This window comes from Pelmatolapia mariae, linkage group LG10_11 (assembly GCF_036321145.2).
Source record: "Pelmatolapia mariae isolate MD_Pm_ZW linkage group LG10_11, Pm_UMD_F_2, whole genome shotgun sequence".
In the NCBI taxonomy this organism is placed as follows: domain Eukaryota; kingdom Metazoa; phylum Chordata; class Actinopteri; order Cichliformes; family Cichlidae; genus Pelmatolapia; species Pelmatolapia mariae.
This window is the reverse complement of record NC_086236.1, coordinates 17788989-17802278: the sequence shown is the minus strand read 5'-3', so window position 1 is coordinate 17802278 and position 13290 is coordinate 17788989. Positions and strand designations below refer to the sequence as shown.

The window sequence follows — 13290 nt, the reverse complement described above, 5'->3', positions numbered from 1 at the left end:
CAGAAAGAGGACGCTGGAGAGGGGGTTGAAGAGGAGATATATGCAAACAGCAGAGTGAGTGTACCCTGCAGCACATCACTTCCTTATCTTCCCGCTCTCAGCTGGGTTGCTTGGAAACTCAGGCCTCTCTTGCTGTCGGCTATTTTGGTCCATATAGCTGCTGCATAAATATGTGAAGAGACACGAGTCTGTTGGTGCTGCTGGCAGCTTCCAGCCTGACACTCCAAATCTAACCTGACCTCGTTAACCTACACCAGTCTCTGTATACAGTACTAATGCCACAATCACATTTCAATGCAGATAGTTTAAAGAATATAAAGACAGCAAACAAATATGTCCAAAAGCATTTCTAATCATACTTGTTTTATTTAGAAAGCATGTATTATTTATTATTCCTGTTTGCACACAATAAGAGCGTTATTTCGTTTTATTGAGCCATGGCACAAACCACCACTGTGCAATGATGTGCTTTATCTTATGTAATCCTCACAGCTTGTAAAATAAGATAAAATTGAGGGTTATCTTTGGACCTTGGTCTGCAGTCTTAATAATTCTGTCCTCATCTTTACAAATGTAAACAAATATGAAAATAAGTCATAAACCATATCTCTTAAGGAAATGTATAACTTGATCAAAGAAAGGCTCTATAAAGATGGTATGAGAAGAGTTTGTATAGGAACAGTTTGTCTCATGTTGACTGTCCTAACACGCGAGTGTTCAAACGACCGTCTGGACCAGTTAATCAAAATTTTAACAAGTGACAGATTTAGTTTGTGATACAGTTTGGAAAAGCTTAGAGTTCACCTGCTGAAATCCAGATTAGTGACATCAAATGAAGCCGGATCCATACTGTGAGAATGATTTTCAGTTTTAGCTTTTTCCTTCTTTGCTTCCTTCCAACCCTCAATTGTTCATCCAGCTAAGGTCATGTGGAGGCTGGTGCATACTCGAACTGAGACTGGGCCAATGAGGTCTTTATAGAATAAAGCAACCATTATCCTCATTACTGGTTAATCTAATGGGAGGTAAGAAATGTGTGCACACCTTTAACAAACTGTTTTCCTCATTCAGCTCTGTGCATTTGAACAGGGACGTTGGAGAAGAGCGTGTAGTCGCTGCTCGTCGGTGCAGCTCACCTCAGCGGGGGACAGAAGTGCATGCTCTTGTCATTTATTGAATTTGCCTTGAAAGGCAGGTGGTTTATCTAATGCAGGGAAACAGACTCAGCCGGCAGTCAAACAGTATGTGATTAAGGCCTGGCACGGACCATAACCCGAAGGCAGATTGTGGTGTGTGGGTGTTTTTCCACTGAGCTGGGCTACGCTGTAAAAGTTCAAAACTCAAGTACATGTGCATAAGCAACGAGGAGCACAGCTTGGCTCATAAACAACACAGGAAAAGGAGCAACACTGGACGCTTAGCAGCCTCAGAGTGCACAAACACTGGACTGGACAGCTTGAGTGTGCTTTGACTCTCTGCAAATAAATAATTTAAATACACAGACAATCCACATCTGATGCTGCTTGATGTCCACTCTGACAGCAATTTAAAGTGCAATCTTCATGTTGGGTTAAAATTTAGTTAAGAAGGACACTGACTTATCTGTTTGCATCACCTTAACCCTGGAGAAACCATGGGGTCAAATTTGACCCCATGGCTTCCCTAGAAAACCAATGGGGTCGGCTCTGACCCCATGGGTTCTCCAGGGTTAAAAACCTGAAATCTGCTGACGTCAGTCCATGGATCCTGAAACCAGCTGTGTTACAAATCTTTAGCAGACCCTACCTGCACATGTCTGAGTGTGCAAGGCGTTAATACATAAACTACAGTTTTTTTTAAAGCATCACCTCACAAGTTGTTTACTGTAAGATGCATTAGATTACTGTGCTCAAAGAAATGAAGAGAAGATTTAATACAAACATCAGATCTAAAAATCATCAACCCTTTGAGGGCTGGATTCATAATCTACAAAAATCAGAATTACTAGCTGAAATTGCAGGCTTATCCAGCTTGCATTATACTGTGGCTCAGTTGTATATGTGGCTGCATTGCAAACCCAAATAAGGATTCTGATGAGACAGCAGATGGTGTCCCCCCCCCCCCCCAGACCTGGATCAGAGCACCAGTGACCCTTATTTGGTGACGTCAGTCACTGATTCATAACATCCCAGAGGTTCTTAATTGGATTCAAGTCTGGGACAGTGTCTTTCACCAGCAGAAGGTCTGACGCTGGGTCTGAGGACATCATCCCAGTGCCTATGAACAATCACAGCAGTCTGTGTGACCCTCCCAAGAAATCCCTCCTCCTCCCCAGTGCAGACATCCTGGATAATGTTTCAGGGGGTGAAACGTTTCATGTGCTCAGCGTGAACCTGCTCTCCTGAAGGGGATGGGTCCAGTTCTGGTGTCTTCGAGCGAATGCCAGCTGAGCTTTGAGGACAGGTCCGACTAAAAAATGTGAGGCCCTCTGACTGAGTGTGTTTGTGACAGTGTGCTCAGGTATATGCACGACTAACCTGCTCGAGGTCATGATATAGAGTTTATGACTTTCTCCGGCTCTGTCCAGTTCTCCTTGTGTAAGCGTTCATCTCCTAGTATCTCCTCCACACTGTGCTGGGAGGGAGAACATATGGATGTGTGATCCTGGAGGATCTGGACTACCTGTGCACCCTGAATGTGCAGCAGGTACTCATAACAAGGACACTAACAAAAAAGCAAGACTGGAGAAAAATCAGTCAGGAAGGATACAGAGAAAGCAGTGATCTGTGGAACCACCTGTTTTTACAGAACCACTTGCTGTCAATTTCATTTGTACCGAAACATATGAAGTAGACTTCTGCTCCCTGACTGGACTGATTAAAATCCCTTAAGTTTAACTGACTACTTGTTATACTGTGATAATCGAATGTTCTCTTTTATTATTATTATTTTTTCCGAGCAGTGGAGTTTTAAGCAGAGAAGTCAAGAATTCCAGTTTATAAAATCAGATTTGCTCACAGCTGCTAATTCATGCTGGAAGACCCATCCGTGACCCATATTCAGTGTTCTTGCTGAGGTAGGAGGTTCTCGTCCAAGATTTTACACTACATGCCCCCATCCAATGGCCCCTCAACGCGGGGAAGTCGTTCTGTACCTTTAGCAAAAAAAAACGGCCCAAAGAGTAATGGTTCCACCTCTGTGCTTGACTGAGATGGTGATCTTTGCGTCAGACTCCACATTTCTCCCCCAGAGCACTTTCTCCCAAGCCTTCTCTAAATTGTTTAGATGTTCACTGACAAACTTGAGTTGGACCTGTACATACGCCCTCTTAAACAGGGGACTTTGCAACATTTCAATCCATTACAGCGTAACATGTTACCAGTGGTGTTCTTGGTGGTTGTGGTCTCAACTGCCTTCAGATCATTAAGCTTGTAGTTTGGGCTGATTCACCACATTTTCTATAAACATCCTCACCCCAGACTGAGGGCGGCTGATAGCCATTTCATACTTCTTTCATTTCCAAAGAATCACACCAACAGTTCGTGATGATGGTCTTCTAGTCTATCCCAGTCTTGTCCCTGAAGTCCTTTGACAGCAATTTGTCCTTCCCCATGATGTGGGAGAGGTTGGAAGATATTGATGCTGTGAACAGGTGTGATTTATACACATATGCTGAGCTCAGGAGTACCTGTGGACTGATTGGGACAGACATCTGTGGGAGCCAGAATTCGGGCTCGGTTGCAGAGGATCAAATAGTTATTTCACTATTCTAAATCGAGTTATTTCACTTGATTTAGAATTTTTGTGTTTTTTCTCGATTTACGGTTGATATGCTGTCGCCTGAACAACTAGAGACTGTTCATTTCTTTGAGCAAACTGACAAATATATCATTTCCCTCAATGTATGCACAACTGGCATTTAGAACAATGACGTCCATGAGCACAGGGAACAGCTGGTAAATTTGTCAATACTTCCTAAATTTTAGGATTTTAAAACCCTTCTACAACCACCTGGCTAACACTGAGGAGGCCCCCCCCTCACTTTGCCATAAAAGCTCCGACCCAGTACCTTTGGGGCTGTCTTGTGGTGTCATGCATAATCTGATGGATTAAACAAGGATGTCAGGTGTCTGAGCAGAGACATACTGTAGTCATTTTTCACCAGCGGTTTTAAAGTTATGGTTAAACAGTGCAGTTGTTTGTGAAGTCTACTGACATTAAATGTGTTTACATAACTGTTTTGATTACAACTGGATATTATACAAGCCCTTTAAAAAACGGGCTCGACCTTTTCAAACATCCTTAATAGCGAAAATATCTCTATTCACAACACCATCTGGCATCAGAGCTAATCATACCGATAAAGCACAAACCACTTCAAAGTAAAAGAAAGAGAAAATGAACATGTCAGGTTTTTATAGAGAATTATATTGATACAATGGAGGGTCTGACTGGGTGGATGTGAAGCCAAGTTAATCAGCAGTGACAAAAAAAACCAAAAAAAAAAAAAAAAAAAAACCCAAGAAACTACCAACACAGCTGCTCATGACTTCCTTCTATCAGCAAGTACAAACCTAAAAATGAGACGCACACTACAATCGTTTCCAGAAGCAACTCTACAGCCGGACAAGGTTCTGACACTTTCTTTTTCAATATATGGTTTTAAAAAAAAGTTTTTAATATACAGAGCTGTAAACAAAAGAGCACGTTTTATTTCTTTGTTTAAAAGTAAATTCACACAATTAACATTACATTTAAAAAAAGAAAAAAAAAGTAATGGTTAATCTCTTTCAGTTTTTAAAAGTGGGACACGGAGGGAGGTTTGATAAGCAACACTGCTTTTTGGGAGCACTTTTAATAATATGAGTGGGTAAAGGCTTTACAGCATCCTCCCAGTCAGCGTCAAACACAACAACAGAACATGAAACAGACATAAGAGACTATTTACAAGAGTGATCTATTTTTTCCTTTGTTTTTCCTCGTTAAAATCATTTCTACTTAATGTGGCTTAACGTCATCACAATGCAGCACAAAGCAACAACCCACAGCTGACGATGCGGATGTATTGATGTAGTGTGCACGTGGAATATGCAAGTGTGTAAAGTCGGTGTAACAGTAGGAGCGTCGGCTTATGAAAAGTTTTAAAAAGTTCAATGTCCATTTATTTTGTTTCGTTCTTGCGTCATTCCTCCGTGACTCTCGAGGAGACGTGCCGTCTTCTTTTGTCCTCTGTTTTTGTTTTAAAGTTTTTTTTAGCTCATCTTCTTCGCCCAGCTGCCTTCTTGCGACCCTGAAATGGAAAAGGATGAAAACTGAACAATTAACTAAGCATATAAACTCCTTTAAAATACTTGAGTTGTTTTAAAAGACACAAATGGATGTGACAACACTTGACCCAGTACCCTCGGTGTTGGCTCATCCTCCTCTTCCTCCTCTTCTTCCTCCTCCTCCTCTTCATCTTCTTCCTCAGACTCATCCTTAGTGGCAGCTGCCTTCCATCGGCCACCGCGCCTGTATCCGAGGACAGAACAGGAACAGCTTAGCGTGCACATATTACATTTTGTGCCCTTGGAGGAGCAGTCGCAGCCGCTGATGTGCATTTTTGCAAAAGTGAATCTTACGTTGGCTTCTTGGCCGCCGGCTGAGCCGATTTAGGCGGACGTCCTCTCCTTTTCTGCGGCGTGGACTCTGCCGAGTCAGATCTGTTAAAGGAAGACAAAAACAAAACGACTTCAATCAAAAACGAAGCTTGCTGACAGAACTGTGAAGCACATCTCGCGTTTCTGCGTGCGCCGGCTGTTTTCGTACCCCTGTGATCGTCGTGGCGCCCTTGCTTGCCTTCCTCCCCTGGTCTTCACCTCCATGTTTTCACTGCTTCTGTCGTCGTCCTCGTCTTCATCCTCTACTTCCTCCTCACCCCTCTCTTCGTCCTCCTCTTCTTCCTCCTCATCCTCCTCGGGTGGAGGAGCTGCCTTCTTCCGCCCCCTCCTCCCTTTGGCAGGCGTGTCCTGACTGGGCGTAGCAGACTTTGGAGGCCGGCCTCTGCGGCCTTTCTTGGGCGGACTGTTCTGTTCGTCCTCCGGCCGGTTGTCTTCGTCCCACGGGTCCTCAGAGTCAGCCGCTGCGGTGGTGTTGGCAGTTGCCTTCTTACGTCCACGCTTCGGCTTGCTCTCCTGGTCATCGCTGGAGGTTACGCCCCGTTTGCGACCCCGGGGCTTTTCGATATCCTGCACACAAACTCATTGTTCACCATTTCTTTGTTTCACAGTAAAAGTCAGACTGAAATTCAGTTTTTACAGCAGCACAAAGGAAAGGAAGAAGAAAAATGGTGTACAAAGTAGAGAGATTTGAGATCTTTGGAGTGGTTTCTCACACGTGATTGGTAAATAGTAAGCGATAACACACAGAGCCCTTCTGTGACCTTACCGAAGGCTGAAAAATTACATAAGTCGTCTCGATTCCTGAGGTTAACCCTTCTAAACCCACAAACTCAGTGAGAAACTCATGTGAAATTCATATTTTTGCATAAAAAGATACCATTACTTTTTTCTGTTGTTTGTTTTGAAAGGAAGAATGTCTGAGTCAGATGAAATCATGCATGCAAGGCAATAATGATGGTTTACACAATTTGTACACGTTAATCTAGTCTCGACTTCAATCCAGCTGGTGTTTGCACAGTTGTATCATAAAGCAGAGACACGGGGATTTACGACAGGCAGCACTCTGCCGAATCACGGCAACGCTCCCTTCACTACTTTCCATCAGCTTCAGTATAATCTTGTATCTCGGTTTTGCTTATTTGCTTTTGTTTTACTTAAAAAAAAAAACCCCCAAAAAAACAAAAACCACCTCACACTAGAAAGAATAACTTACTATAGAGTAAGTCTGCACAGCCTCTTTGCGTTTAGAATACAGTCGTTTCAATTTCAATCAAGGTTGTAACAATAACTACTCCAATAGACTTTTTCAACACATATTATTAAACAATACATCCTGTTAAGATCTCATCAGAAATAAAGACGTGATCGCCACATCGACGTTTATCTTCTAAACAATCAGTCTCGCAGCGCCTAAAGGAGATTTGAATACCTTGTCGACACTGTCTGCTCTCTTCAGGCTGATGTCCTCGTTTTCACTGTGATCCATCTCTGTGCTGTCATGCCTGAAAAATAACATCAATCATTACTTGTTACTATTTTTGTTACAAACAAAAACAGGGTGCAACAAGTGACACAGTCTCCTGAATTTTCAACATTTGAAAATGATCCATAGACCCTACAATGTTAGACTGAAACCCCAACAGTTAGACAAACCCCTATGAGCAAGTGCTTGGCTACAGTGGGAAGGAAAAACTCTCTTTTAACAGGAAAAAGCCTACGGCAGAACGGTTAAGTATAGAAACACATCCTACGTGCAAACACGGAGTGCCTGGAGCTATTCTGAGTCTTTTATCAGACCAAATATTGCCGACACTACGTTTTCTGAGTGTGGGAGTCTTACTGTTATATCTCCTACCTGCTTTTGCTGCGCTGTGGAGAGCCCGGGTTGGACGAGGAGTCGTTACTGGTGGTCTCCATACGAGAAGCTTTACTCTGGAGTTGTTTGCCCGCTGATGACAAGGGCTTGTTTACCGCTCCCAAAACGTTAGCAGACTTGGGCTTAAAGAGGAAGGAGAGGTGGTCAGAGTGCAGCAGTGAGGTGGATGTGTGATCCAATCAACAAAACTAGTGAGCCCACATTATCATTTAAAAAGCTCGAGCTTACCTTTCCTGGTGTGAAAAATGCCTTCATCTCTGCTGGGAGATAATTTTTTGTGTTGCTGAAGTTCTGAAAGAGGGAGGCAGAGAGAACAGCAGCAATTAAAACAAAGCAGAAACACAAGCCGAAGGCTCATAGCAGACGATCTCATTAGACAAAACATACCTGCTTTTTTTGTTTTTTCCCCTTTTTGATAATTCCTCTTCAAACAAGGACACGTTTATACAAAACTTAAGGCAGCTACTTTCTCATAACTCTTCGGAAGGATCTGCTAACACTAGCAATGCTGTCGTTTACTCATTTTAACAAAGTAAAAAATGTTTTGGATGTTTTAAACTCTTTAGAGTGCAGAGACCGACCTTGTCTGGTTTGGTAAAGAAGCGTGATGGCAGCACGGGGTCCTTTGGAGACTCCAGGCTGTAGGTGGTGCTCTTCGACATGATAATGTGCATGGCAACGTCACACACTGTGTAGAGTTTCTGCACAAGGAAGAAACAACAAACGCATGTCAGGGCAGCACTGATGACGGCAGCTGAAACACTGGCTGGATATCTACTGTCCATATTAGCTGCACGTTAAATGAGCACCTCATTAGTTTTGGGATCGGTGGCGGCCTGGGCGTCTTTCGTCTGCTTGATGTTTTCCACCATTTTTCTTATGAAGGCGTGGCTGTTGTTCTCATTCTTGGCCATGATAATCTCAAGGACAAACCACAGAGCCCTAACCAGGACAGCAAGTTTGACATTAAAAGGTACAAGTCATGATTAACCATCATAAAAACAGACTAAAACCACAAACGCCAGGTTGGAATATTAAAAACCCATTTAAGAGATCATTTAATTTTTTCAGTGACTTTATGATACACCGCTTACTCTTTAATTTCCTTCAGCTGCTCGATGTCTTGTACTTTGACATAGTCTGGGTCGTGTGCCAGAAGGTGGATGGTGTAGGGCACCACATACTCCGGCAGCAGAGAGAACAGCTTGTCTGCGGGTACACAGACAGTGAATATGACACCACCCTCAAATGTCATCCAAAATCATCAGATATCGTTTGGTTTCTTTACCGCTGAGGGCAGCGTGTTGTTTGAGGTACTCGCGGCGTATGTTGACGTTTTTCACCAGGCACTGGCGAGCGTGAGCCCGCCTCTCCTTAACGGGGTCCTTGGCGCACAGAGCGAACACTGCCATGTATTCCAGCGGTAGCCGCAGACGGCACAGGCCCCGGTGAAGCTTCTGGGCAAAACACTGTCGCACCTGGTAGCACTCATCCTATAGCGCAAAGAAGAGGACACGGAGAACAGGAAACGCGATGATGAGGAGGTAAAAGGAGGTGGAATAAAGATGAGCTGCACAGAAAAGGACTTGAACTGAAAATGCAGAGCCGGCAAATTAAATATGGCAGTTCTTACATTAATGACGAGCGCGCACAACTGATATTGCTCCAACGTGATGATTTCGTGATAGCAGGGCTCCTGTGCCAGCTTCAGCAGGGCGCACGCCGCCGCCAGCCGCAGCCTCGACATGTCCGGTTTGCTAGAGAGAAACAAGAGGAAACAGATTTATTCATTTATCTACAAACGTTCTTACCATCAAAACCCCCAAAGGTCCAGAGCACCCATTAAAAGTGAGCGCTTCACTGAAAATTACATGATCTTAATCTGAGGACAAAGCTTTCTTTGAGCTGCTCAAGGGGCTGACACACACAGGACCTTAGGTTTGTCTGAGAAGCACAGTTTATTTATTTTATTTACCCCATCTTGCCCTGTTCTGTTAGGTCTCCATCGCTGTGTAAGATAGCAGTCAGCATCCTCAGGGTGGAGTTGCCCGATTTGCTCTGGTTGTTCTTCACGCCTAGTAACCACCTCACCATCAGCTTGATGCCCTGGATCTGAATGATGAAGATGAAACAGTGAAAGATTAAGTGTTTTGCATTAATACATCAAGAGTGTGACAAAGTAATTAGGAGAATTCTGGCTCAGAGTAATCTTCAGATTAAACTACTTAAAAAACAAAAACAGCAGCCAGATGGAGCTTTTGAAGAGACACACAAACGTTCACTGCTGACCTTGGCCATGGTCTCTGGGGACACTTCATCATCGGGAACCCAAAGTTTGGTTGTTTTCTTTCCTGGGATCTACGAATAACACAAACAATTGTAATAATTCACATAAACTGAGACTTTAGGTCAACACAGCTGGGAATATTTATACAGCACATTTAAGCCAAAGTGCAATCAGAAGAAAAAACCGCACTAATAATAATTAAATTAGTAAAATAAGACTAATTACATCAAAATGAAAAGTAATAAAAAAGTTACAAATAATAATAGTAAAGGAGAAGCACTAATCTTAGGCTCAAAAGGCTAAAGAGAAGAGGCGTGCTTAAACACTGCAGAACAGTAAGAGGTATATGTGGATGCGTGTGTATACTCATGTGAGCGTATACCCTGTCGTTCATGAGCAGATCCTTCACAATGAAGTTGGCGACTAGAGATTTGAGAGGTGCGGCAAACTGTTCTGGGGCCAGCTGGGCCAGGTGACCCAGGGTGGTCAAAGGAGTGATGAGCTGCTCCAGGTTAGCAGTGTCCAGACTTTTATGAAGAGGCTGAAGAAACACAACATGTCACTGACACAGTTTTAGGAGCACATAAAATAAAATTAAAAATTAAAAAAAATCGTGGTTTCAATCTCAGGATGGATTTGATGTAAAGTTAATGCAGAGGTCACATTGGAGTAAATATTCTGAGCACATTCATGAATGCAGACTGATTCTCTTTGTAACACAAAAAAATAGGAAAATCGGCTGAAATAACACAATTAAAGGGTAAAGTACTGCAAACCACATTGGTTTCCCCTCAGATTCAGTTGCTTTGAAAGTTCCAGATAATCAGCAGTCACCCAATACTGGCCCAGAGTTCACTCACCGTCTAAAACAACATGTTTTAGGTCTTTTCCCCTTCCTTTTAAATCTAATTTCATTTTAATTGGCTGCCCCTCACAAACAAGATTTATGCTAGGGATAGGGATATCCTCTCTCATTGACCACATAGATAAAAACCTGGCACCAAAGTGACTGACCTCAAAGATTTGGGCAAAGTGTGTGTCTCTGTTGCTGAACATGGCGTTGATGCAGTGGATGGCATATTTAGCCTGGCGGGGAGGGCCTCTCTTGGCTTTGGCCTGTAGTACCGGCAGTAGAACACTTGGGGGAGCAGACGGGAGAACACCATGAACAACAAAAATACAGCAGAAAGTTGTCACAAGTCATGCACAGAGCAGCGTATCCTTAGTAAGTGTATAAATAATGCATCCCTGCATTCCAGGAGTGTCACTGCACATTACACAGCGCTGCAAGGCAAACAAATCAGCCAAATTTGGCTCATGAAACTCACGATTTGATGTGAGGAAAACTCTCCTCCATCTTGCTTCCTGTATTCTTGAAGATCTGCAGCGCTGCCTCTGCCACCTTCTCGTCATCCATTTTCAAACAGCCCAGCAGAGACTCAAACGTCTCTGCAGAGTGGAATGACACTGGATGTGTGAATGACAGCACCTGCGAGTGATGAAAGATGAGTCAAACAGCTGCACCGAGTACAATCAACACCTTTTCCACCTTACTGACATTTAAAACAAGAAGAAAGAAAAGAAAGAAGAAGCATGATTGATATTTTAAGCAAACCGTAAAGGGTCGAAAAGATGTGTGATGTGTTTTACTCATCATTAATTATCTGTTGTGTTTGTGTCACTATAAAAAGGCAGGACTGCAGGAGAGACATCATCCATCACCGAGTGCTTCTTTTTTTTCTCGTCACTCCACAATTTCAACCAACAACAATTTATTTATCACTGATTACTAGACTGCAGGTAGCAATTGACACGACAGCAGCAGAAGTTACTGAGCGACTGCAGAGCCTATAATTTAGATTCATTCCTGCAGGTATTCTATTTTTGTTAAATGGTGCACTCACACACGATAATGAAAAGGCTTACAACAGAGTATCCATCGTGTCAATCTGCAGATAAACACCACAGGCGTTTGTGTTTATTACCGATCTTTACCTTCAGCAGTTCCAGCCCTGCTCTGATGGCCTCTTCAGTGGGAACACCTTCCTCTTCGTCATCAGCTGTTCCATCTATAGATTTGTTTACCTGTTTTATCAGAGCACTGATAGATGATGGTAGAGGTTAAATTTCTGCACGCTGGACTCAGATATGGCTGTTATTTGCATTCTTTTTATTTATTGGATGAGCTAAAATTTGCATCCTGACACAGTACCTGATGGACTCTGTGTCGATGTGCACAGGAGCAATCCTCTCCAACAGGAACTTCACCATTTCCAGGAATGGATTGCTGGGTTGTTTGGGGCTTCCAAGTTTTTTAGTGATGTCTCTCTGAAAGGACGACAATTAAGAACTTCAATTTCTTTATGTAGCACCAAACCACAACAATACGAAGACCCTAACAGAGAGAAAACTCCACCAATCAGACGACCCCCTATGAGCAGGCACTTTGTGGCAATGCTTACAGCACCAGCTCAGGGTTTTATGACCGTAAGTCTACAAAATAAAAATGTCTAAAACACACGACTGTAATATTCTCTGTGCCTTTTCAGTATTGCTAAACCAAAGCCACCTGGAGTGAGATTTCACAGCTGGACTAAAATCTAATGCTGCTTTTTTTTCCCATTTTTTTAAAATGTGGAAATACAAACACAGCAGCATGAACGCCTAACATCTCATATACTCACAGCAGTGAGCATCATCATTTAGTTCACTTAATTGTTGCCAACTTAGCAAATCTGCCGCAGGATTAAGCAACAAGAAAAAAATACCAAAAATACTTTCTAGTGAAATACTCTATTGTGCAAGTGTCTCATGCCTCCCCTCATTTCTTTCCATTTTCTAAGAAAAATGGGAAAGAAGCAGTGATTTATGTGCAAACATAAACGTAAATACAGTATATAAAGCAAAAACAGAGTCTGTGCAGTTCTAACAGGCTTGAAAGTCAATATTTGGTATGACCACCTTTATTCATCGTTACAGACTGAACTCTCTTAGCTGATTTTTCCTGTAATTTCTTTAAGTAATCTTCAGGAATACTTCTCCAGACGTCTTGAAGGACATGGCTGCCTTTCGTTCTGTTCTCTGTCAACATGAAAGCACACTGCTTCAATGATATTGAGGTCCGGGCTCTTGGAAAGCCAATCCTTGACAGATAGTGTTTCATTGTGTGCTTTTCTATCCAGGTATGCTTCTACTGCACTGGCAGTGTGTTTGTGATCATTGTCATCCTGAAGCTGCTGCCAATCAGATGCTCTCCAGAAGGTACTGCATGTTGGATCAAAATCTGATGGTACTTTTCTGCTTTTGTGCTATTGATTTTCAGTCCAGGTCCTGTATAACTTGGCATACCTGAGCCTTTTCTGTTTCCTTTCTTTAAGAATGGCTTCTTCACAGCCACTCTTCCACTGAGACCATTTCTGATGAGGCTTCAGTGAGTAGCAGATGGATCAACTGACGGTCTCTAGGCATTTCTGAGGGCTTTGATATAT

General features: G+C 42.8%; 1 protein-coding gene across 1 annotated transcript in view; it reads right to left on the bottom strand.

The window, feature by feature from the left end:
• Positions 1-4386: 4386 nt before the first annotated feature.
• pds5b (PDS5 cohesin associated factor B) overlaps positions 4387-13290 on the bottom strand; it is a 30012-nt gene continuing 21108 nt past the window's right edge. The window contains exons 17-35 of the mRNA XM_063486619.1: positions 12015-12130; positions 11798-11903; positions 11131-11291; positions 10817-10940; positions 10185-10343; positions 9805-9873; positions 9491-9627; positions 9149-9272; positions 8804-9008; positions 8610-8724; positions 8325-8457; positions 8097-8216; positions 7744-7806; positions 7495-7637; positions 7069-7141; positions 5788-6206; positions 5601-5681; positions 5382-5490; positions 4387-5269 (exon numbers count right to left, since the gene is read on the bottom strand). Coding sequence (XP_063342689.1) covers positions 5237-5269; positions 5382-5490; positions 5601-5681; positions 5788-6206; positions 7069-7141; positions 7495-7637; positions 7744-7806; positions 8097-8216; positions 8325-8457; positions 8610-8724; positions 8804-9008; positions 9149-9272; positions 9491-9627; positions 9805-9873; positions 10185-10343; positions 10817-10940; positions 11131-11291; positions 11798-11903; positions 12015-12130 — 2490 coding nt within the window. The 3' untranslated portion in view covers positions 4387-5236. The remainder of the gene's footprint in view (positions 5270-5381; positions 5491-5600; positions 5682-5787; positions 6207-7068; positions 7142-7494; positions 7638-7743; positions 7807-8096; positions 8217-8324; positions 8458-8609; positions 8725-8803; positions 9009-9148; positions 9273-9490; positions 9628-9804; positions 9874-10184; positions 10344-10816; positions 10941-11130; positions 11292-11797; positions 11904-12014; positions 12131-13290) is intronic.